At 41.9% G+C, this 25661-nt stretch overlaps 3 protein-coding genes across 8 annotated transcripts in view; 2 read left to right on the top strand and 1 right to left on the bottom strand.

Moving 5' to 3' along the window:
* The window catches only part of LOC310862803 (zinc finger protein 385A-like), a 54328-nt gene extending 51664 nt beyond the window's left edge, over positions 1–2664 (top strand). For all 5 annotated transcript variants that reach the window (XM_083770891.1, XM_083770890.1, XM_083770889.1 and 2 more), the window contains 2 exons: positions 287–373; positions 527–2664. In XM_083770891.1, the coding sequence (XP_083627017.1) occupies positions 287–373; positions 527–790 (351 nt within the window). In that variant the 3' untranslated portion in view covers positions 791–2664. The remainder of the gene's footprint in view (positions 1–286; positions 374–526) is intronic.
* Positions 2665–4090: 1426 nt separating this feature from the next.
* gpr84 (G protein-coupled receptor 84) lies at positions 4091–5687 on the top strand (the record flags this gene model as incomplete). Its single annotated transcript, XM_083772302.1, has 1 exon — positions 4091–5687. One exon carries the CDS (start codon positions 4091–4093, stop codon positions 5327–5329), a length of 1239 nt encoding a protein of 412 aa, XP_083628428.1. The 3' UTR covers positions 5330–5687.
* Positions 5688–12232: 6545 nt separating this feature from the next.
* On the bottom strand, positions 12233–24615 carry stat2 (signal transducer and activator of transcription 2). 2 transcript variants are annotated; one of them, XM_083771304.1, is made up of 24 exons: positions 24480–24615; positions 23755–23929; positions 22987–23137; positions 22731–22826; positions 21557–21643; positions 21345–21423; positions 21137–21216; positions 20885–21036; positions 20231–20389; positions 20005–20094; positions 19857–19916; positions 19738–19758; positions 19126–19219; positions 18822–18866; positions 18565–18648; positions 18328–18426; positions 17578–17713; positions 17438–17490; positions 16680–16774; positions 15978–16117; positions 15652–15843; positions 15437–15491; positions 15158–15255; positions 12233–12910 (listed from the first exon to the last, which is right to left on the bottom strand). In XM_083771304.1, exons 2-24 carry the CDS (start codon positions 23886–23888, stop codon positions 12714–12716), a joined length of 2397 nt encoding a protein of 798 aa, XP_083627430.1. In that variant the 5' UTR covers positions 23889–23929; positions 24480–24615; the 3' UTR covers positions 12233–12713. The 2 variants fall into 2 exon arrangements, with proteins under 2 accessions (XP_083627430.1, XP_083627431.1); XM_083771305.1 differs by having other exon boundaries at positions 12795–13475.
* Between the last annotated feature and the right edge of the window lie 1046 nt (positions 24616–25661).

The raw sequence follows: 25661 nt of genomic DNA, 5'->3' as shown, positions 1-25661 counted from the left end.
AGCAAAACGATTGGGTGGGTGATCTGCAAAATGGGGATAGGTCAGCTACTACAGCATCCCCATTTTGCAGATCACCCACTTATAGCCCACCGATTACAGGTGTTTTGACTGACATTTGGTCAAAAAGCTAAACATTTTGGAAAACGTTTAAGTTTCTAAGAAAACCTGATACAGATTTGATTTATACAAGTTGATATATCAGTCGGACAATTCCACCAATTGTCATTATCATAAGTAATCTTAGGGTCCAATTCAGACCGTCTCTAAAAGACGTTTTATTTTTCAGCATATATCTAGCCGGAGACATCGAGATGGGGTTGCAGGAAAACCCAATCCACTCCTCAGTCGGCACAAGAAGCGCACAGAATTTATGGTACAGACTCATCTATTCCATCAGATGTGATTTATTATTTTTATACTTATTTTGTATGCTGTAAAGCGATCTTCAGCAAAGCTTAAGATCGCTTTCTCTCTCTTCTCTCTCTCTCTTCTCACCATAATATCCCTTTCTCACATTTTCTTACAGTCTTCCATGTCCATGACTTTCTCAAAGGAACTTCCAAAAACTCTTGGGCCAGGACTATTACCGAGTCCCTTGGCAATGGCTGCGGCGATGGCAGCTGCAGCTTCCTCAAATCAGCTGTTGCTTCGGCCGCCCGGCCCACTCTCTCACCCCCACCAACATCATCACCACCATCACCTCCTACAGAGCGCGGCCCTCAGCCTGTTACGACCCGCCCCGGGGCCCATTCGCACCGCACACGGGCCAATCCTTTTCACCCCTTACTAATGCTGACACAGTGGGGACCAATCAGGAAGAAGCACACTGTGACGTAAACAGGGGAAAAACTACATTGATAATCAATGAATCTCTTCTTTACACCATGTTAGACGTTTTATGAAGGAGGGGCAATGCCGTTCACACGTTTCATGACCTTCTGTTTATTACCGATCTTTCCGGACAATGTACCATTGGACGCAGTTGGTTTAACAAAGAACTTGTGGTGCATGACCAAACATGCTCTACTTCCTGTCATGCATGACCTTCGTCAAACGTCCTCCAATATCCAAAACATGACGCCTTCGAACATACAGTATACTTTGTCATAATGGATTCAACCCATACCTCCCTTGTCTTTTCCCTGTGTCGAGGTCCATTGCCTACCAAAAGCCAGCATTAGCATTATCAAAAATATGGCCACTGGCTTTAGACCTGTATTAGCTGACAGCTTGGCCCTGTTTTGTGGGCTGCATACAATAAGGCAACAATAATCAAAGCGTCTATACTGTGGTTTAGGGTTCTAGATTTGCTACTGTACCTTTTCTGCGGCACAAAATTATTTATATTGAATATCTCAAGTTTCTTACTCTCTGTTCTGACATTGAGGATGGCAAACGTTATAGCCTATATTTCCCTCTCTGGGAGAGGAACTTAGGGACATGCAGACAGGCACAGCAAGAGGGTATAATTTATTGTGTCTTAAAGCAGGTATGTATTTGTTTCTTTACCAAAACAAACCCATTCATTTGGGTTTTGAAGTGGTGATGATGGTACTTGATTAAGCTATTTGATGCTTTAAGCAGCTACCTGCGTCCAGTCTTACTCTCTGTGCACCATAAACGAGGAAAGGAAAGGATGAGACCGAGATTAACTATAGTTTGTGTCTGAGCCTCCCTAATGGCCAAAATATAATTGTCAGGAGTCTGTAGGTTCCCCTGAGCATTCCTCAAAGTTCTCCCCAAATGCTATCCACATGGCTGTGTGCATTAGTTAGCAATGACAAAGCACACAGTAAAACTGTGTTAAAATACAATGTATATTTCCACAAAAAAGAAAAAAAAAATATATATGCCATTATTTCAACACTGTGAGCAATTCTGGGCAATCACCACAGTGACACCATAGCATCAGTGCATAAGCTGTCTGGTTGAAAGGCGCTGGAGAGCATTTAGAAAAAACACAAGCAAACATATAATGAGTCAAACCAGCCAGCATTAGCCTCTGTTATGGAACAGAAGAATGTGGACCACCCGCACGAACACGCACGCACACATGCACGCACGCACACACGCACACACACACACACACACACACACACACACACACACACAGTGACACATCAATGCAAATGTTTCACAACACACACAATGTTTCATAGTTTCATGAGAATTGCATCACAATTTAGGACTGAATACTGATATATCAAGCCACAATGTTTTCTGTAGTGAGACACATCATCAAAATCCAGACATGGAAGTGACGTCATGGTGTTTCTCTGCTCTGCCTTGTGTACTCCGTACTGAAGCAATGAATACTGCTGTGAACATCTAACTCTCTGTATGAACAGCAGAGGAAAGGGAAAGTGTAGCAATACTTAGCACTCCTGCTAACGATGTTTCTTGTAAACTGCAATAAAAAAAGAAAAGTCTACAAATGTATTAACAGTTATTATTTAGGAGAAGTATATTGAGTCATAATTGTATGTAGATTATTGTAGAAATGTGAGAGAAATGAGAAAAACTTCCTTAATGTTGAATAAATAAGCTGAAATTATTTTTGCTGCAGTGATTCCCTAAATATCGTCACTGTCGGGTGGAAACCTCATATGTCCAAAACCTTACCTTTTTATTGTTATGAAAATGCGTTCTATGTGAGCTTGTAGATCTGCTATTTTCACTACTTTCGTGCTACGCTCTTGTATGCTTGATGAAGTAGGGCATCAGTGTATCATCAATGCCAGGCAGCAACGACAAATAAACAGGTTGTTTGGCAAGTAATCAGATTACATTGACACTGTCCGTGCGTCTGTGAATAACAACTTGGATGTAATACTGATAAATAGTTAGTAAATAGCAATATTAAACTGTAACTAGAAAAGAGTGCTCCTCTGAGGCAGTGCATTTCTCCACCAGACTATAGGTTGTCTAGCCAGGGCTGTGAGTTTCGGGGGAAATGTACTTCATGTTAGTTACATCATGATCTAATTAATACATCAAACAATTATGGTGTGACCTATGGTTCAAGAGTTATAGGCCAAAATGCAAAGTGGCCTGTGATGTAGCTCTATCAGGCCAATTAGAAAATAATTTAAGTGAAGATTCTTCCCTGGTCTGCTGGGAGTAGTCTATGCACCAAGAGTTTTATAATGTAACACATTTCTCAACAATATGAGCAGTTAGCCCATTATGAGCTGTTATTACTGGCTGTCCTTCTGTCTAAATCAATGAACTAATTAGCTTCGTAATGTAACAATTATTACATTATGCAAAAAGCCATTATTATACATTATGTGGAGTTGTATTATGAGCTGATTAGTGCACTGAACCTTTATTATGTTATGAGCCGTTATTACTTTATAAGTACAATCCATTACTTCCTCATTGAGGACTTTGCTAACAAAGGAAACCCCACTACATGATGATGTCAAACCCATAACATACTGTAAAAGCTCAGACGGAAGTACACCATTACAGAGAGAAGGCTGATTCTTCACCACTAGCACACAGTAACACTGGGGGAAATCTTCAACTCAAGGGTGAGAAATAGCAAAGTCACACAAATCTTGTGATTTGTGTGATTTGATTAGTTTGACTTTAATATACAATTCACATTGTGGTTTCATAATAATGCTTTGAAGTCACACACTGTAAAAGGAACAAGAAAACAATAGCATGATACAAATGTTCTATGGAAGAGTACAACTAAATTTCAACATTGAATGTATTTTTACATTTCCGTATTTCTGGTTGGCAGTGAAGGAATGTGACAAACAACGACCTAAATCAAGTCATAAAGCAAGTCATTGCATGGAATATACAGCGTTCAGCATTTGAATGCCGACTATAGAAATCACGCACACAAGCAGGCGATTTTTCAGGACAAAATGCACCTCCATCTATTCTACACCATAAGCATCGTTACATCAGAATTACTTGCTTTTGGAACTGGCTGAACCACTGTGCTCAACGGACAGTTTCTATTAAAATCTAAAATGTTACTTCGACAGGAACATGTTGAAGGTGTATTGTGCAAGAGACGCTTTAATTACAACTGGACTAATGCAATCTATAATTTGTTCCGGTTTGTAGAATGCTGTTCGACAGTAACGTTACGCACCACCAGTCAGGGAATGACTCCTACTCCTGCTACGATCCCTCCGTTGTGAACTATCGGTACTTTGGCGTACTTTGGGGATCTATGGTGACCGTCACCGGTACGTTGGGGAACCTGATGACCATCCTGGCCTTTGCCTCGGATCCACGCTTGAGGACGCGCTTCAACGTGCTGATCGTTAACCTGGCACTGGCTGATCTGCTCTACTGCATTCTGCTGCAGCCCATCTCCGTGGACTCGTACCTACACCTGCGGTGGCGAGGAGGCCAACTCTGGTGCAGAGTGTTTGGCCTGCTGCTTTTCCTCTCCAACTGTGTCTCCATCATCACCCTCTGCGTGATCGCCGTCAGCCGATATCTCCTGATCGAGAAGAGGGCCACGTTTGACCGCGTCTTCTCCAGCCGTGGGCTGGCGCTCCTCCTGCCCGCCACCTGGGGACTAGGCCTGGCGAGCTTCGGTCCGCTGTGGCCTGTGTACGCGTTTGTCCCAAAGGTGTGCACCTGTAGCTTCCACCGGACCCAGGGCCGCCCTTACTCTACCATCCTGCTCTTCTTCTACTTCTTCGTCGGCCTGGGCTGCATTGGATTGTTCTACATTCTCATCTACAGACGGGTCTATGTCACAGTGCGGGCTCTAACCCAATACAGGCTCAGCCGCCGCTCATCAAGAAAGAAACCGGCCTCGTCCGTGCAGGGCACAGAGGATGACAGCGGTGTGGCCGTCACATCTAGCTGTGAGATGATCAGTCAGTGGGAACCAGCCACGGGTGGAGACACGACGGAAACTGTTCCTGGGGGAACCCGGCCATCCCACTGTACCCTTGACCCTGTTCAACCCTCTCCTTCAGCTAAGCCAGTGGCAATCGAGGAGCTCCCCCCTGCCCTCAACCGCGCACCTGTCACAGCCACACCTGCACCCCGTACCAACGTGTCCCCATCCTCGGGAGATGATGGGGAGTTGAAGCGGGTGACCCGGATGTGCTTCACCGTTTTCCTGTGTTTCGTCTTCTGCTTTGTCCCATTCCTGCTGCTCAACATCATCGACAAGCATAACCGTGCACCACAGGCACTGCATATGTTCTGTGCAAACCTCACCTGGCTCAACAGCTGCATTAATCCTGTGCTCTACGCCGTCATGAACCGCCAGTTCCGACAGGCCTACCACATACTGCTTGTCAAGGCCGTCACACCCCTCACTTGTATCCGAAGAAGATGATCACACCTTAAATCTAATATATATTCAGTCATACAACTGTGTCCGTTCGAAGGCAAGTGCTTTAGTTCTCAATTTCCTGCTGCACATCTTAGAATGGCACTTTACAGAGGAATGTTGCTTTTTGAAAGCCACTTCCGCCTGAAAAAGACACCAGATGATCAGACCTTATTGTCTCCGCCAGGCCTAAAGCCATGTGTGTCCGTGTGTCGTGTGAGTGTCTGTCCATCCGTCTGTGAACAGCTAATCTGCAGCACCATTGGACCGATATGTATGAAACTGTGCACGCACTGACGCACACTCCCTTGATGCCACAGCAGAACCAGTTGACCACATTCTTCACATCAGCCTTTTATAGCGCCACCAGGAGGCCGAATTTTGCTAAACAAATGTTTTGATATCACTCCTACAGATGTCCAAACATCACACAAGTCGGTACATATTTTATCTTTAGTCATGTGATCAAGACGGTCTGTCCAATTTTTTTTAATTCCATCCCGATTGGCTAAGATTGGCATCTAAAGTTTGCAGAAGTGTCTCGTTTAGAACAAAATGCCTCAAATCATCAAAGCCTCAAAAGTTCAAAGGGCTGAAGAAGAAATGCCACCAGGACGCCAACCTTTGCAATTTCTTTATAGGCCTACTACTCCTACCCTATGACGTTGTTCAAATATCACGCAAATAATCGGTACACATTTAGATAGTCATGACTGCATTCCGAACATTGCTGGCTCACAATAACCTACCTGACCTGAGACCTGTGCTTAGAATCACTTTTTCTATAGTCTTTGTTATCGTGTTGCTATAGGGAACCACTTGAGTATATTTCCTGTGACCTACTGATATCCACAAGCACTGCAACATGAAATAAATCCTGACTAATTTAGAATGCTTATGATGTCTGAAAAGGTCTGTACAGTGAGTTACACTCACCACAGAAATGCTTTCATTCAACATTTTTTCCGCTGACACAGGAAGTTGGCACAAATAAGCAAGCCACTGACCTCGTTGTGTGAGTTACTGAAAGACTAACCCAGTTCAGGATCAGGACAAACATTGCTTATAAAGACATTTGTCACAGAGTAAACATGGCATTATGTCACAAATCATTCCAAGTTGTAGTCAATCAGTCCAAATATAGTCATCATATGGATCTATTATCAAACTTGGAAATATAACTGATTGTAAGTTGCATTGTTAACTTTGTAGTGAGGCAAGCGCCACCATTATATATATTGGGGATATGCATTATTTTATATTCTCTCATGCACACGTTCTTTATTGTACATACTGTTTTATGTATTGTTGTAATAAAACAAATTCACATTGAGCCTTGCCTTGGTACTGTAATAATAAATATAATATATCGCCATCATATGGAATTTGGAAAACCACAGAGAAGAAAATGTATGAAGTGGACTTCCTCAATCTACAGCTTGCATTTGAGAGCTACTGTATAAAATGAGAAATAGGTGTGTGTGTGTGTGTGTGTGTGTGTGTGTGTGTGTGTGTGTGTGTGTGTGTGTGTGTGTGTGTGTGTGTGTGTGTGTGTGTGTGTGTGTGTGTGTGTGTGTGTGTGTGTGTGTGAGACTATAACAACTGTCTGTTGACAAACATATTGCTGTATTGGCATTCACTGACACGATGACATTTATATGCATGGTTCTAACTCCACCAACTGTGAAATCATTATATTTTGATTAAGAGTGCATCTCTTGGCCCAGGCCGTAGCGTAACGGTCTGGGCACCGGACTGGTAATCCAGTCGCAGTGTGCCGCGGGTTCGACTCCCGGACCCGACACGGCCTTTACTGCATGTCATCCCCCCATCTCTCTCCCGTTTCCTGTCAGCCTACTGTCTGTCCCTTCAAAAATCAATAAAAGGCGTAAGCCGCAAAAAAAAAATCTTAAAAAAAAAAAAAAATAGTGCATCTCTTGCATGCTTGTAATGACAGTAATGAAAGGAAATTGTATTTATGATGAACAGCCCATATAATAATACTCATAACTATGACCATGCTTCCCCCACATTTATTCCAGTAAAGCACTTCCTCAACGAGAAACCCCACTGCACGATGATGACAAACTAAACAATATTTACTGACAGTGAGACAAAGGATAGAGAATCATGTGGATAAAATCTTCAACTCTATGGTGAGAAATATGTACTAAGTCACAAAAATACAATGCTTGTGATTTGATACAATTCTTTTTTTAATGCCTGTGCAATGTTGTTATATTATGTGATAAAAAGAATAACAGAGAAAATAACACCAACAGAGTCACTTGATGTGTGCAGTTTCGATTTGAATCTCAAATTCTACTTCCACAGGAACAAGTTAAAGGTTACTTTACAACTAATGTAATCTGTAATCTATTCCAGTTCATATAATTCTGCAGTAATGTTACACACACCACCACCTACGTACCGGTAGTCCCCAATCCCCAAAGTACACCAAAGTACCATACTGTCCGTTACCGGTAAGGTGGGGAACCTTCATAGAGTTATAATATATCAGGAACCTGATGACTTTCCTGAACTTTGCCTCGTGCCCGCACATCTGAGCACACGCCGATCGTTAACCTGGTGCTGGCTGGTGCCACTGTGGTCAGCATCGTCACAGAGACACCACAGCACACACTCCTCAAGTGCCGGTGCCCTTTTACCACACAGGCCCAGGAACTGCTCCGCACAACACCAGCTGACACCTCCAAGGCTTCCTGGGTGAAGGCAAGATGGAGGGACCAGTGGAAGGCAGCAGAAAACATCCAGGCTTCACCACTACATCGAGGATCCCACAGATGTTCCTGGCCAAGTGGCCAGCACCTCCCCCGCCTGAGGACAGGTGTGGGACGTTTTGGTGCAGCAATGCAGAACTGCAAACGTGGGGACCCCCTACAGGCTGTGGAACACGTGCTGACCAGCTGCCCCATATATCGTGGCTTAATTGACCGTCCTAGACAATGACACACTGGACTGGCTTGCTGCAACGTAGCTGAAGGTCTAAAGATACACGACAGAAGATCTACTGTAGCTGTGAGGTGAGCAGCCAGGGGGAACTGTCACATCTACTGTAGCTGTGAGGTGGGCAGCCAGGGGGAACTGTCACATCTACTGTAGCTGTGAGGTGGGCAGCCAGGGGGAACTGTCACATCTACTGTAGCTGTGAGGTGGGCAGCCAGGGGGAACTAGCCCATAAACAATGGTAGAGACAAGGTGGAGAGGATTCCTGTAGGAAGCTCTCCATCCCACTGCACCCTCACAGCATCACACTAAGCTAAACCAGCGAGGATCGAGGAGTTCCCCCCTGTTCATGACCTGTCATGTCTACAATGTGCCCCCTGTCCTCAGGATATAGAAGGGGGTAATTTCCCACCCCTGTGTTTCATCTCTTTGTTCTCATGTATACGCCATCTTGAACCGACATCTTGAACCTCCATTTCCGACATGGCCTACCTTGTATTCTGCTCATTAAGTCTGCCACACCCCTCACCTGACTCTGGAGAACCCTATGTAGCCATATAATCAGCCATATATGCCTGCTTATACAGTAGTTCTCAATAGTCTGATGAATATCTTATAGTAGACCTTTATCACAATAGCCATTTTAGATCAACAGCATTGTGCATGTTGGTTCACTGCAAGGACTTTGATAAAAGAAGGTACATCATTTTCTCTTTCCAGCAATTCCAGCAGGGTGGCAAACTGCAGCCGGGAGTTCGATGGAATGCATTATAGTCCATGAGAGCCAGATGAGACCTTTGTAAAATACGCTGTCAAGGAAGATAAGAAAACATAATACATCGTTTTGCTCTTTATTTTGTTGAAGTACGTAAGAAAGAAAGAAAGAAAGAAAGAAAGAAAGAAAGAAAGAAAGAAAGAAATTAAGAAAGAAAGAAAGAAAGAAAGAAAAGGCCTACATATACTGTATGTAGGCCTTTTCTTTCTTTCTTTGCCAGAAATTGCCACCATGCCTGTCATGAACCAATACAGCTACCCTGTCACAATAACTCGAACGAACCTCAGCAACTACAACACAACACAACACAACACAACAACACAACACATGAACACGACACAACACAACACAACACACATAATATGTGTTCCAAATGTTCATTTTCAATTGAAGACTGATATTATCAGTCTTCAATTGAAAATTAACATTTGGAATTGTTGGCTGTTATGTGAAAGCCCAAAACCTCTAGCTCAAACCAAAAGGAAATAGCAAATTCACTCATAGGATTATTGTAGTGATCAAGATACATACACACCTGTGACCTGTTACAACTCAAATACCTTCAACGGCAGATAGCCTACAACACAACATTCAAACTGTCGTAGATTCACATCAGCATTCAATTCCAGAGCCACAAACCGTTACTGAACATGTTTCATTGACATTGTGTCCCAAAATGACAGTAATAGTACACCAGCTTGAATCACATAAATAGTATACACACACAACACAAGTAACAGCAGCAGCAAATAAGCAAAACAAAGCTACCTTGAGGCGTCTTCTACTTGACTTTATCAGTTGAGTTAAAGTGATGCCAGGGTCAAACTTTGGAACCCATGGAGAGATGGAGCCTCCGGCTCTCTCTTTAGTTCATGAAGAGTCCTCCAGTGGCGTCTCCACTCTGCAGTCATCTCCATCCTCCATACATGCATCTGGGTCTCTGGCCAGTACTTTCCTCCCAGTATCAATGGCACATTCTCCTGGCTGCCAGTGCCATCTTCTCACTAAACTGTTTAGTACGACACATAGCATTCTGGTGTAGTGCAGTGGTGTCATGTGTAGGTGAGGTAAGGACCCAAACGCAGGACAGCCAGGCATGTAGTGTTCAAAACCATGAATTGGTGTTTTAATTCAGAAGACAGGTGAACATGAACAACTTAAAACAGACTGAAACAGGTGACAGGATACAATGACTCAACAAGGACTGACTGGGGAACAAGACTGATATACACATGAGGGTTGATTACAAAATGAGACACAGCTGGAGCAAACAAACATAGAACCATGAAAACTAGACCAGGGAACAATACATAGAAATACAAGACCTAGACTGTACAATGAATGACAAAAGTCTGTGACTGTGACAAGTGGTCAGGGATTTAGGGCAGAGAATGGATTCCTCATCACCCTGGCTCGTGTACCTGTGGAGCAGGTTGAGAGAGACACCATAAGCTTTGAGTATAAGAAAGTAAAGTTATAGAAAGAAAAAAAGTGAGCTGACCAAGAGGCTGAGCCACATTCAATACAGACATACTGTACCCTGTCACAACTCACTAGCAACAGCAGACAAACATACACAGTCTGCAGTCTGTATGCCTACACTAGTATGTATACTGCATCCTTCCGGTTACAACAAACAACATACAGCCTATAGTAGTAGACCTATACAGTACATGTAGCCTATTATATCCTGTCACAACAGCCTAGTATACGTAGGTGTACATAGGCTACGTAATGTTAGTTTTCAACCCTTTTCATATCAAGGCCCATTATTTATTCAGCATTTGAGCCACGGACCACCATTTGATGAGATTTAGCCTCAATTTAGGCTCATATTGTGTTATCTTGGACAAGATGTCCACAATTCCATGCTGTATTGATGTGGTACCATAGGATAGACTAGGCTACCGTTGATCAAAATATAATTTTTATTGTCTAATTGTGTAGACCTTTTGTAAATTAAAAGTAATGCAGATGTTTAACAATAATGTAACTCCTGAGAGTGTTCCTTTTACACTCTCAAGAATTAAAGATCTAATAAGAGTTGATTTAGTTACCAACTGTCTAGCCTCAGAAACCCAGACGTTTTTATTTCCCAACTGTCCATCTGGGGTCCACCTGGAACCCCCTCAAGTACCACTGGTGGTCCCCAGACCACTGGTTGAAAACCACTGTTATAAATGTATATAGGACCAATGCACACAGCAGCTTTACATTTCACACTCTCCTTCTCACTCACTCACTCACTCTCTCTCACAGTGTGTTCACATGTGCTTACTGCTACTACCCTCACTGACTTGAAGTAACTTCAACTGGTCAGTGTCACCCAGACTGTCGGGGCCAGCCCCATAGCGTGGATTCACTGAAGTATGAGGCTGGCCCCACCATGCTAGGAGAGGCTATAGGGGGTCTCCAAATTGTAGAGAAAGGAATGGCCATCATGACACTTTACGTCAGTTCCCACTTGAAAAAGAGACGCAGTCTCAATGTGTTTTTATTGGTTACATCTTTTTACTTACTTACAAAACAAAAACACGTTTGCAGAGCTTAGTTCGACAAAAATAAAAACAATAATTACATCAGCAGATTTTAGCATAAGACAAACCACGAAGAATACAGAAATATGCAATCATACATACACACATGCCTTATTGCCACATGCCATGTGTATTTTATCATTTAAGCTGTTTTGTATTGTAGCCTAATATATTAATTGTATATCAATCTGAGAACCCGGCAAGAAATAAAGGAAAAACAGCGCCCCCTTTTTTTGAATTGACAGTCTGTTTCGAGAGACTAATTTTATATACATACTTCACCACTTTCCTGTTTAGATTAGGGGTTGTAATATTATTCAAAACAATTATTCTACATTCTCTAATTGTGTAGACTTCTTGTAAATTAAGTAATGCAGATGTTAAACAATAATTTACCTCTTGAGTGTCTAAAATGAAATGATGTCAAATGGACCCATAAGGGTAAGGGTTTCATGTTACACTCTCAAGTACCACTGGCTGAGAACCACTGTAATTACAGATTCCAAAACAGTGGGTCATGACTCCACGTATGTGTGAAAGAAATTTCACACAAAAAAACAAAACATCTAATAAATTCCATGAATTAGAAAAACAATGTGAGAAATCAAGACTTCAGTAGTGTGTGTAGCCTACAAATTTATTTCTAAAACATTACATGATATTCACATGGTTCCTACTGTAACTTCCAACTGTAAAATCATTACAAAATAAAAATCAGTTTTTACCTAAAGTAATAATGAAATCATAAGAGTGCATCTCAATCCTAGCAATGACAGTAATGATTGCAAAAGGTCTTATACTGCCATCTTAAATAAGCTAAATGCAATGACCTACCTTAAGTGTTACCCCTGACTGGTACATAGCAGCTACTGTGTCTCAGATAGGAGGAAACAAGACATATGATCACATGTTCTCTTTTGTTATAGTTTTTATTAATGGGCATTGTTTTATTGCCTACAATGGACGGAGATATCTGCAGTGCATATGGAAGTGCAAATGTTCAAAGGAACAAGCATCCGCAATTTGGGCAGGCGATATTAAAGTTAGTCCATGAGTGTAAGTGAATAGCGGGGGGCGGGGCTGTCGCTCCTCAATCCGTTCTCTAGATATATTATATCTCTATGGAAAATGTAGGTAGGCCTGCATTCGTTAACCCTTGCTCATCATCATCATATGGAAAGTCAGTGGGACTGAAAGTGTTTGGGTCACTGAGATATTGGCGGAGCAACTCGTGCACTGGGTCTTCCAAGATGTCAGAAAGCATGGGATCAGGATCAGCTGCTAGAGGTTCCTCCAGCACAACTGGGACTGAGGAAAGAGGAAGAAGTGTTACTTTTGTTTGTACTTTCATGGACAGACTATGTCAGGGCTTACCGCTTCACTGTGGATTTCAATAGCACTAGACTAGACTTTGTTAATGCACTTTTTGCACTGTGCATACTGCATAGTGTACAGCATTCTGAAAAATCAATCTCTATGTCTCAATCTCTCTCTATTAATTTGATATTTCACTTTCAAATGATAACATGAATGGCAAATATCTAAATACTGAATCAAGCAACTTAAAAACTGCCTGGGGTGCTCACAAAATAGAGTAGTTACAATGGCCCCAAATATGTTTGAAAGTGTCAGGTCTTATATTACAAAACGATTCTTATTTGGAACTTAAGTAATTAAGACTCTTATAAATTGGTTAACATGTCCTGAAAAGGTATCTGATTCTAATTGAACACAAACATGACACTCGATTACAATTGCTTTATTTTCCACACTTTTCCAACCCTGGAAACATTTTTGGTTTTCGGTGAATGCAGGAGCCCCACATGCAAATTGAGGAGCGGAGAGGACCCCATGCTTATGCTGCAATGACAAACTGAGAATTCAATGGAGAGGGAAAAAAAGTTAAAAAAAAAAAAATGAATTGTTAATTGTCTACTTCCCAGGTTCCTAGTTATTCAGAAATCCATAAAATCAAATAAATAGTTAGTAAAAGCTTAATGGTAGACTAGGATGTTGACTACCACTACCACCACCACAATAATATTCCTAGTGTATGTAGTGGGTGCCACATGCAGGACAGTGTATCATGCCAAGGTCAATCAAAAAACCCCTCATTGACCTTAAACCTACACACCAAAGTGCTTGAATATGGTCAATGAAACAGAACATCTACCTATATACTGTAATTATAGGGGATTCACACTGAGACGGACTGAATCCGTTTCATTGGAACCGTTTCCGAATACGGTTGCCTGGTCCCCGATGGCCATGATTCACATTGCCCGAGATTCAACAGCGCACCCGGGTACACTTGCATAACACACTTTAATCCTCCAGACGGCGGTTTGTTTGATGGCTGGCGCGCACGGACACTGACCATCAACTCTGCGACATTGTCTCAAATAAATCCAGACACACTGCATTGCATTGCCTCTTTGGCTTTTTGCCGTTATACTACTTCACTGTCAGCCTGCCTGCTATTCACTGTGTCAGTCAGTTCTGTGCTCCAGTGTATTAGTTTGCTATGGATTCTACTTCAGCATTATTATTATTTTGTAGATTCAACAGGAGACGGGTGGCGTTGAGAAATGCGCTGGTGTTACGTGTCGTGCAGCGGCTGTGTTTTTTTTTGTTGAGGCTTGGCTTGTCGACTTAAGCAATAAGCCACGAGAGGTCTCAGGTTACCGGGTATTTTACACTGCCTGGGAGCGTAGGCAGACCCGAGGTGCAGCCGAGGGTCTTCTACCTCCCAGCCAGTGTAAAATACCCGGTAAGCTGGGGCCTCGAGTGGCTTATTGCTTTTCTAAAACGGTTACAAACATATAGCAATATTAAAACTATTAAATTCACAAAAGTATCTACGCTTTGTGCCACCAGAGCGAGCGACCCGGAGCAAAACAAGGAAGTGTTTTGGCTCTGGGTCGCTCGCTCTGTAGCCTATGTGACGGGAGAATAGCGCTTGATGTATTTACGGGGCTGCCTGGAGCCACACATTCACAGTCATATGAGCCGGGCGGTGCTTAGACGCCCGCACGGCATGTGTTTGTAAAGCAATCAAGCGCTCCCCTTCCCCAGTTCAGCTACAAGGCTGCAGTTTGATACAAAGTGATTGGAGGAGTGGGTTATCGGTGAAATTTACACCGGTCACGTGACGGTAACCAGCCAATCAGAATGAAGTATTGGGACTACCCGTTTTAGAATAGAGATTATGTCACGTTCTTTAAAAAAAAAACAGTCCACTTCCTTCTTTAGGTACGCATGCATTCACATTGGAACGATCCGTATCTGAATACACTTCAACGATCCAGAGACCCGCCCCCCATGCGGTCCCGGGGACGGTTGGGCGATCCGCTCCCGGGAACGGTATGCATCATTCACACTACCACAACATCTGCCAAGTGGTCCCGAGTGCGCACCCGGGACCATAGTGTGAATCCCCTATAAGAGTTGTATACACCGTGCAGATGGTAGTGTGACTAAAACCCAGGACAGAGGGATTGGTTTGATTGGGTTTTAGAATGGGCGGGGACAGCTAGGAGGAGAGCCACCACTCACCGGCTGCCTCCTCACACAGGCCATCATTCATTGAATCCAGGCCCTCACCCACTGCTGCCATACCACAACTCATGGGTGACTTAGCCTCCAATGTACTCCTACAGTGACCAATGACAAACAGCCATTACAACCTATTGCTTTTAATGAAATGCAGCCAAAAATATTTTCATTTTCTTCTTCTTTAAAAAATAAAATAACATATATATTTTTTACAGTTTTCATACTCCTGGAAATGACTCTCAACACGCATTGAAAACAAATGAAACAAACGATACTAACCCCTTTGACACCATCACCAGCTTGGTTTGGATATATTTTAAGTATGGATTGTCATCTAAGAAAAAACAGAAAGTATTCAAATATAGTTAAGTGAAGGAGAAACTATAATGTGTCATATTCCTTCTCAACACTAACATACATTTATATACTGTTCATTATATAAAATGAAAAGAACATTAAAACAGAGTAAGTAAACTGTCTCTGTGCGTCCTCACCTCCAGTTTTGTAGTCTGTGTAGTATTTTCCGAACGCTTCGTCTTTGGGGGTGTTGGGGTAGAGGTAACGTAGAGGGTTCTCAGGAACATTCTCTTCCTCTAGGATCTGGTAATTTCTGATGATTTCATGCAAAGCTATCTGGGATAAGTCAACCTTGGTGAAGGGCTGAACTGATTTCACACTGGGCTCGCCTAGGACATGAAGAAGTGGACCCCAAGTGGAAAAAATAGAAAGAAATATGTTACTGGTAAATAGATTTCAAAACTGCCCCCATGGTGATGTTAAAACAACTCGCAGCAGTCATTATGCACTGACAACATCTTACCCAATATTGAGTACTCCACCCAGGAAAACGTGATCCCACCATCTCTGACGCTTTCACTGAAGCGTAACAAGAACGTGCCACCTACTTTTTTCTTAAGGAGGGTTTTCTCTTTGGCTTTAGTCACGAAGCCCATGATAGAGCTACAACACAGAGGAAAATGCAAGAACAATCAAGGCATGACAACACTGCTCTGGAATTAGATTAAAATAATGAGGTGAAATAACAGCCCTGCTTCTTATACATAGCAGTGTTCAAGATATCTTGTTTGTGTTGGATGTAAAACTGTCATGGCAATCCAAATCAATCCACCCTTTACATTTTGAGGCCTGAGGAAGGCAAGGCACTAGACTCGAGGAAAGGTTATGGGTCAAATGGTTAGGGTTCAACATCTGGGGAGCTTGAAAGCACGCACTAGGTTTTATTGCAATCTGGCCAGTAGATTTGAGATATCTTGTAAGTGGGAAATCTTGACCTAAAGGTGGCACCAGAGGAGACTTGGGGGTCACCAAAATCAGTTAGATTCATCCATTTGGGTAATTGAACGTTCTATGGCAATCCAGCCTCTAGATTTCAAGATCCTGTTTTGGACCAAAGTGTTGAATGGACTGACTGACAACTCCATCCATAGAGCCTCGCTGCTATCAGAGCTAGAAATGAAAATGTACACCAAGGGATCAGTCAATAGTTGCTCAGAACACTTACCCGTCTTTCCACAGGTCTTCAAGATAGGTTTTCACCAGTACCAAGATGCCATCGAACCACATCCAGAATGTGAAATTGAGATTGAGGCAATTTTCCTGGCGAACATAGGATGTTTCAAGTTTCAACCTGGTATGCTTATTCTGGGGCATTTAAATATAGAGCGTCGCAGTCCCGCCCCCTACCAGGGCCCAGGAAATGATTCCCCGTTCACTTTCCTCATAGACATTTCAAGTATTTATTTAAATACCTTTTAAGCCTTGTACAAAGAGTTGTGACAAATCATGACAACAAACACAAAAAATTGGGCCGAACAAATAATTAGAAAGAAGAAAAAAACGGCAGGTTACAAGTATAACACCTTTTTTGTTGTTTTTCTTCTTTGTAATTATTTGTTTGGTCCAAAATATTGTGTTTGTTGTCATGATTTGTCACAACTCGAGTTGGCTTTGTACGACGCTTAAAAGGTCTTTAAATAAATACTTGTCTACGGGAAAAAAGCATTGGGAATTATTTCCTTTCCTTTTCCGTCATGAAAGGGGGCGGAGCTGTGACGCTCTATAGGCAAAACAATTTGACAAAATAGTGAAAATAGCAATTGTAGTATCTTACAAGCTCACAAAGAATCACATCACAATTTGTTGTAAGACTAAAAAACAGAGATTAAGTGGTTTTAATGACACTGTAACATCCAATGGCTGTGTTCATCATCAGCAATCAAACAAAAACAATCTACTTGGAATAAAAAAACAGATTCTTACCTTGCTGAATTTAGACCAAGACACTTTGCAGTCATCAACGTTTGGCTGTTTACCTGGCGTGACAACAATCTATTACTAACCAACTGTCACCATCAATCACAGTGAGGGTCTGCTGTTTGGAGGACGTATGTTGGACTTACCAAAGAGCTTATGTGCAATCATGTCCAGCTGAGAGGAGTCCAGAGCCCTTGTGGTGGCAGATAGAAACTGCCAGCTCAACGTCTCCCTGAGCTGTGCCCATGTGGCTACGGGACAGTTGGCAAAGAACAAGCAGTCCTACACATTCAAACACCACACATATGCACGCACACACACACACACACACACACACACACACACACACACACACACACACACATTTTGATGGGTACTAATACATTTTTCCATGGACAGCATAATCAAACAACACACCATGTCATTGTCTATGATGAAAAAGATTTGTCGACTACCTCTTTTCACTGACAAAACTAAATAAAACTAAGCTATGATGACTAAAGACTAAATATATTGACAATTTCGTCAACAAATGAAAACTAGCTAGACTAAAATGGGACTAATGCAGAAGAGATCCAGTAGAACTAATAGACAATTCATTTTATGTTTGGTTGCACTTAGGTGCTCTGAAAATAGCCGATCTACAAGGTCACAACATGCCGTGCAGCTTGAGCTTGTAGATCAGCTATTTTCAGTATGCAACCAAGTGTAAAATTAGCCATTACGATACCATCAAGGCCCGCCAAAATCAACTGTACATTTAGTCTACTAAATCCTTATATTTAGTCGACTAAAGCTAGACTAAAACAAAAGGTTTTCAGATCACTAAAACTACATTAGATTTTATGCAAAGGACTATGACTAAACAGTGTCAAAACTGACACTGGTCTATTGACCTTGGGGTCCTGACACAGCATCATGGCCCAGAGGATGGAGGCCCAGGCACTCTGCTGTTGGCTGGAGTTGGAGATGACCACCACTGGGAGAGACCAGGTCTACGTCAGGTGACACAGAATGACAGGACGTTAGGACACATGGGTCATCCATCGTCCAAAGTCAACCACCATGCATTGTCTCTTGTCAAACATTTATGGGTAAAGTTTGTTTTATTATGGCATAGAAACAGAACGCACCTTCAATTCAACTTCTAAGTCATGTAGCTGAAAAACGGTGTCAAAGTCGATGAGGTGTAGCTCCTCTGTAACACTGAGAGAGATCTGATTGCACGCACACGTGCGCGCGCACACACACACACACACACACACACACACACACACACACACACACACGCACACTCGTCCTCATCAAACTGTTACCAATTTTACCAATTCCTGAACTCTTTCTGAAATCTGCTGAACTTGCACCTTAAAATGTGGAAACATGAACTCACATCACTGATTGCTTTGCCTCCTCCAGACTTTTGCTCCTTCAGGATCTACATGGATGAAAGCTCAACAATATTACTCAAAAATGACTTGAATATCCGCAAACACATGACCATATAACTCACATGAAACGTCTGACTGCTGTTGGGTAGTTTGGAAAATACTTGTAACTCATAACACGTTTAGCTGACACTTTCTATGAAGCCCATGTCTATAATGCATTATGTACGTGTGACCAATATATTGAGTTGGGTAATGCTGGTCACATTTCCCAGCATTTTCACAAAAGGTTGCATATCTGACACTCACCAGATGTCTGAAGTCTGCCGCCATACCTCCATTCTGGCTCTCTGTCATGTTCAAGGCCTTGCTGCTGGTACCCAAAACATTAAAGCGCCGATATCTGAAAGCAAAAGTGGTTGGGTACAATTCCACCTTATAACGTCTAAATGAAATTCCCAGGCAATTGGCAACATCGAGTTTAGGTTAGCAAACTCAGGAGTGTAAATTTAACTCCGACAGTATACGAGTCAATGTTTTAAACTCTGGGGACCATATTTTGGGGGAACCGGTAAGAAGTGCAGTTAATGGCGTTTGCAGGCAGGGCGTGACAACACGGTTGGTATTTGGATTAGGCTCAATATATTATCAGCGGATGTGTCGCAGACTTGCAGGTTGATTCACAATCCAATTATAACTTTTCATTACCTTTAAGAGCAGTGTGCTGCACTCAGCACAACAGGGTGTACTAGTACAGTAGCAATGCCCACAATGTCGTGGACAAAAACACTTTCAAAGTCATTTCTGCCAGGAGCAAAGTGGTGTCTACTTAGCCTCCATTGTCAATTTCCCTGTCCTCTGCACACCTCATGCTAAAGTCCAACACTTCCCCCCCCCCCTATTGTGTAAAAAACAACTTACCCTTTGACTTGGGGGGGCTCCCTGATCAGAAAACACAGATATTACAGAATGTTAGCCAGATGAACTAAAATTACAACATTCTCTACGAGTCAACAAATGATGACTGATCTTTATCTCACCTGTCCATGGTCACATTCACCTTCATGACATGGTTCAGTTCAGGAAACTTCACAAGAAGCCTGAAATGAAATGGTACAGGGCTGAAGTTTTGTAACGTGCAACAGGTAGCACCATATATCTACTGTACCTTGTGGTGGTGACACTGACCTAGTCTTCACAGAGAACTGAATGTTGGTACGTAGGACTAAGGGACCTTTACCCTGCGGCATGGATGGCTGCATCTCAACCACAAAGGAGCTTAAATGGATATAAAAATGACAACACTCAAAATATGACACTCAGAGAGAGACAATCAGAGAGAGAACGTTTTACTGTGTGTGTGTGTGTGTGTGTGTGTGTGTGTGTGTGTGTGTGCTGTTTCTATGAGTGAGACCTTTTGATTAAATCTATGAGAATGGTGTTCACTCTCATCTGCATAGCCGGTGTCTGGACCTTTATGGGGTCGTTGGGATAGGTCAACTTTGCCACCAGCTCATCCAGCTTATTTAGAAACTTCCGCACCTGGAACAGGCACTCTGCCACACAGGTAAACCTATGAAACAAGTAACAGAGCAAAGGCCACAAAGCTGTTACACACATATCATGTTGAAACCTGTAACTGTGTCAACTATGAGTCAACCAAAGCTGATATGAATGGCAAAGGGCAATGGGGCAAAAAGCTGCAAGAAAGGAAGATATTATCTGCTAATACAACCTGTGTCGAGGAGAGAACATAGTATTCCTTCTTTGAGTCAAATACTTTGTCAACAAATCAAGAGGCTAACGGTGATACAAAATCTTTGTTCAATGATGAAATAATAATAATAATTCTAAATGTTCTATAGTAGAACAGATCATGTTAAGTAATGACAGCATAAGTTACGCAGGACTTGAAAAGTGCTACATCAAACCATTAGTGCATAACCAAAATTATTCTTCCGACATGGACTCACATTTGGGAGACCTGCAAGCAATACCTGTTTACTTTAATACTTTTAAAAACACTAATCTGATTGGTTGATACTGTCAAGATGAGAACAGAACATACCACTTCTCTAGGTGATCGAGACCTATATTTTCTGGCGCACCGATGCAGACCCTCTGCTGTCTCCTTTGCCATTCTGCCAACTCTTTGTTTACCAACACAGACGCCAGCTCCTCGGAGGAATCAAGGAGTTTACCGAGATCTGACAACGTGATCTATGGGGGGAATCATTGGAGGGAAGAATGATAAGAGTTAAGTTGGTGAATTTAAAATGTGAAGCACAAGAATGAAGGTGTTCTAATAATGTCTTTGTACCTTTCTACAGTCAATGAGTTTGTCGATAAGTATCTGCAGGTTTCTTTGTTGTTCATTCTTCACGGCTTGATCTAGCAACCCTGAAGCACAGTTAGATAAATTAAGATGAAGATTACTGCCCCAGCACATTCAGAGATAACTTGCACTTGTGAATCAAACATCGTGTAAAATAATGCTAGCAAAAAAACACAAATCTGGAGATGCTTACCTTCCATCTTGTGGGTTTTATACTTAAAATCAAACTCATCTTGCTGCTCTTCTAAACACATTAATGTGTGTTCCAAGCACTGTATTCCACAAAATATGAAAAGAATAAAAACATGAAGATAACAGTGTTCATAACAATGATAACTAATGCAAATGTAGGAAATAAGACATGGCATGACAACACAATTAATTTAATTAAATAGAGAATGATACCTGTACTTGATTCCTAAGGCCGGCCGTTTTGAGCTCTAGTTGGCTGTCACTCTCCATGTGAATCTGGTCCATATGCAAGAGCTGGACCTGAGAGCAGAAGAGAAGTATAGAGGTAAGAATAGTAGGTAAAGCGGGTTTCATCATCTCCTAGCCTAGGAGATGAGACAAAACAGTTGGGACACATTTGTTCAGTATATTGTTGTTGTTGGTTGGTTAATTACCCTGCCCACAGCAATGCACAGCATGGTTTTGCAATTACAATTAACAATTTAGCAGACGCTCTTAAACCAGCGATTTACATTAAGCAAGAACAAAAAGCATGGCAATACATCACACATAAAAAGTAGTTATCATGAAACATGCGTAAGCTAAGAACGTAACAGTGGAATATATCTATATATGTTAATACATAATAATGAAACTATACATACATACTATACTATACTATACATATATACTATAATGTGCTACTGTATGACTACATAAAATGCAATTCTAGTGCTGTCTACGTAACATGCTATAAGTCTGTATAAAATGCTATCTAAGTCTACATAAAGTGCTATCTAAAGGGCAAGGGCCATGCTCTGAAAAGGTGGGTTTTCAGACTACGGCGGAAGATTGGAAGTGAGGCTGCAGTTCTGATTGTAATGGGAAGTGCATTTCAAAGTTTTGTAGCCAGAAGGGAGAAGAGTTTGGGACATGTGGAGCGTTGTCCCGGTGTTTTTAGTGGAGGTACTTCCAGTTTCCCAATTACTGAATTATCAGCAGGCCACTGCAAAGAGATGATTTACATTTGGGTCAAATGGTCAAAGGTCAAGGTCGCAATCATGGTCAGGGCCACAATGATATAACTGGTCTATAACTACCATAGCTTGGTAGTTTGAAACAAAGCCTTTCAAATTAAGTAACATTGTTTAGCGCAATACTTAAATGAAAGTTGAAGGGGCATTTGTTTTTCACTTTGCAGTAAAGTTGTTTTGTGTTTGAGATAATGCCAACTTAAACTCCCAAACTAGCTGCAACAAATGGGCCATTGTCATCAGTAGTGTTTAACACTTCAAATGGCCATAACTCAGTGAAATAAAATAAACTGTGACAATTTCTTGTTTGAACTCTCGGCTAGAGCTTTTCCATTGTCAGTGATTATTAATTTCTATGTATGTGTTACTCTAACCTGACCAGTCAAATCAGCAGTTTTTAAAATCTCCTTCTCCTTCCCCAGGAACCACCAGATCGTACTGGCCACTTTGCATGGCTCCTCCTGGTATATCTGCAGACAAAAAAGGTGGACACCAAACTTAAACCCCTCAGGTCTAACACCACACATTCACCAATGATGTGATGACAGACAGCTCTATATAACAGTATATTTTATTGGAGCTGGTATGGATAATGTTGTAAGAATCCCAGAGGCAGTTGGGTAGATGAACCTGAAAGTTCTGTTTGTAACGTCTGAAGTTGTGCTGCATGTGGAGCAACTGCAGCTCTTCTTGTACAAAGCGGCTGTGCTGGATATCCAGCTCTCCCAACAACCCCTGGAACAGCACCATGGCCAGGGCATGGTCTTGAGCTGCACGCTCCCTAAAGAGAAAACGCAGACAAAAGCAGAGACGGACACTGGTCTTTTAATCCTTTAACCCATTCTGACCTGAGATCAGATTCATACGAGGTTTTCCACTGGGACACACACTGGTCTGATGAACCCATTCTGACCTGAGATCAGATTCTAAAAATGTCAGTCGTTCTTCGATTTTTCAAAAATAGCAGACCTACAAGCTCGTATCGCGCCACTCGGTGGCGCGATATGAGCTTGTAGATCTGCTATTTTTCAATAGCTAAAGCATAACATGATGCCGACACCAAAATGGGTGCCCGGTCAGAATGGGTTAAAACCCATTAGGACCTGAGGTCAATTCTAAAAATGTCTTCCATATCCTTACAGTTTTCTGAAAACCTTAAATGTATGCATATGCGATATGCTCAAGACGTTTTCATGTCAAGAACCTCCAAAGTTATATGTATTTGGCCGCACGCAGACCCTCATCTCAAAGTATGTTGTTCCAGGGACCCCCAGAAGCAAAGATTTGGGTTAAAAACATGCATATTCAAAGATATAAAATGATGGTTAATGTGGTTAAACAGATGCTTTCATGGGTTAATGTTAAAGACATGATTTATGAGATGAAGTGCTGCCTCACCACTCCTGCTTCTCTATCCAAGCAGCCAGGTAGTGTCTCACATCCATAGGGAAGGCATCCCTATTGTCATAGAGCTCATGAAGCTGGTCCTTATAGCATGGCGGTAGATGGTTCACTCTCTCCCACTGAGACATCCTCCTTGGCTCTGTTGTGTTCTTCACACCAACAACACAAACTGCACAAATAGAAGTTAAATAGAAGGCACTGGTGTGAAATGCTTAATCTGGGATCACAGATTTCACATTTGTTTATTGTATTTGTTCTACTGTAGTAGGCCTTCTGCATTGTTGCAGATATGTCAGCACTGTGCACTGTCCAATGTCCATGACTTCATCATGCTTTTTAAATGTCAGGGTCAGGGATGTATGTGATAACCAGCAGAGGGCAACATTCGACAACCAATGATGTGTAAAGTTGTGTGTGCACTGTGCTCACGCACGCACGCACGCACGCACACACACACACACACACACACACACACACACACACACACACACACACACACACACACACACTACAGTGTGAGTGTGTTATAACGCATTTATTATTCAGGTATTAATATTATATATGTGCAAATAAGCTCACTGAGTTATCATAATCAGAGTGACGGATTTAAGACATGTTTCTATGATGATATGCTCTGGGCAGACCGCATAAGTGGGCACTGCACTGGGCAGAGTAGAATACCATACATACACACAGCTGTATAATTAATGATAGCTCACCTCATGCACCGAATCTCTGATAAATGATCTTTCTGCGGATTCAAACCTTTCCGTTTTCTTTCTGATCAACAAAAACAATCGTAAAACTTCCAGCGGAGTACGTTTCATGTGTAACGATGCATTTCCTTGTTTTCTTTATTTCTCCTCTAATCCATTGGTTACATCGTTGAACACTCCTACTGTCATCTGCACACTGCCACTGTTTATTGCCCAGGGCGCCATGTTGGCTCTGTGAGAGCTGACGCTGTTGGCGTTCAAGAGCCCAAATGGAGGCGCCATGGCATGCAGTTTCTTCCCTTGGCATAACGTTAGCATCGCAGCACAGACTGTGGTTGGTTGCTCTTCTGTGCCAATCATTTGTGTCTCTGTCTGAAAGATTTCCAAGAAATGACGACGTGAACGTGGGACGTCAGGAAAACGAAAGTTAACGCAAACGCAGCCAAGAAGGCTGATCCGACGCCACTACTACTCACTATTGTTGTAGGGTTGTACTGTACCCTGTTTGATTGATTGATTGATTGATTGATTGATTTAAATATGTATTAACAGTTTGCAGAATTACAGTACATATTTCAAGCACAAACTCAATACAAAGACTGTTAACCGTGAGTGGACGACCCAATTAAATCACTTGTTTACAAATCAAAACATTTAGAGACGTATACACTTCTATAATAGTCAAAGAATTTAAGAACAGAACAGGAATTCATCATAAACCATGTACCAGAGGCTCTGCCCTGTACCAGGCGTTGTTGTTGTATGAGTGTGTGTTACGGTACCTTATGTAATCTCTCCCTGCATCAGAAGTTTTGCCAAAATAACAAGCTTTAATAAAAATAATAATTAAATAATCCATTATCCACCAGAGAAGTTCAACAAGTGCAACCCAGATTCGGCTCAAACAGGGGATTAACAAGGGAATGAATATCATTCATTTTGCTCCTATGCCACTAAAATGTAAAGGCCTACTTGTGTGCAAGGATAGTATAGTTGGCACCTCGACAGAGTGCATTTCTAGTTATTATTATTATTATAGTAATTATTATCATTGTTATTGTTGTTATATTTGGTAAAAATGTGTTGATTGATAGTAAGTAAAATATACTATAGATCAATCATAGATGGACATTTAATGTTACATTTATTGAGACATAATAAAACAAAACCCCACAAAATGTAGTA

The sequence above is a fragment of the Protomyctophum parallelum genome, assembly GCF_964188405.1.
Source record: "Protomyctophum parallelum genome assembly, chromosome: 8".
NCBI classification, from domain to species: Eukaryota; Metazoa; Chordata; class Actinopteri; order Myctophiformes; family Myctophidae; genus Protomyctophum; species Protomyctophum parallelum.
This window is presented reverse-complemented; position numbering and strand designations above follow the sequence as displayed.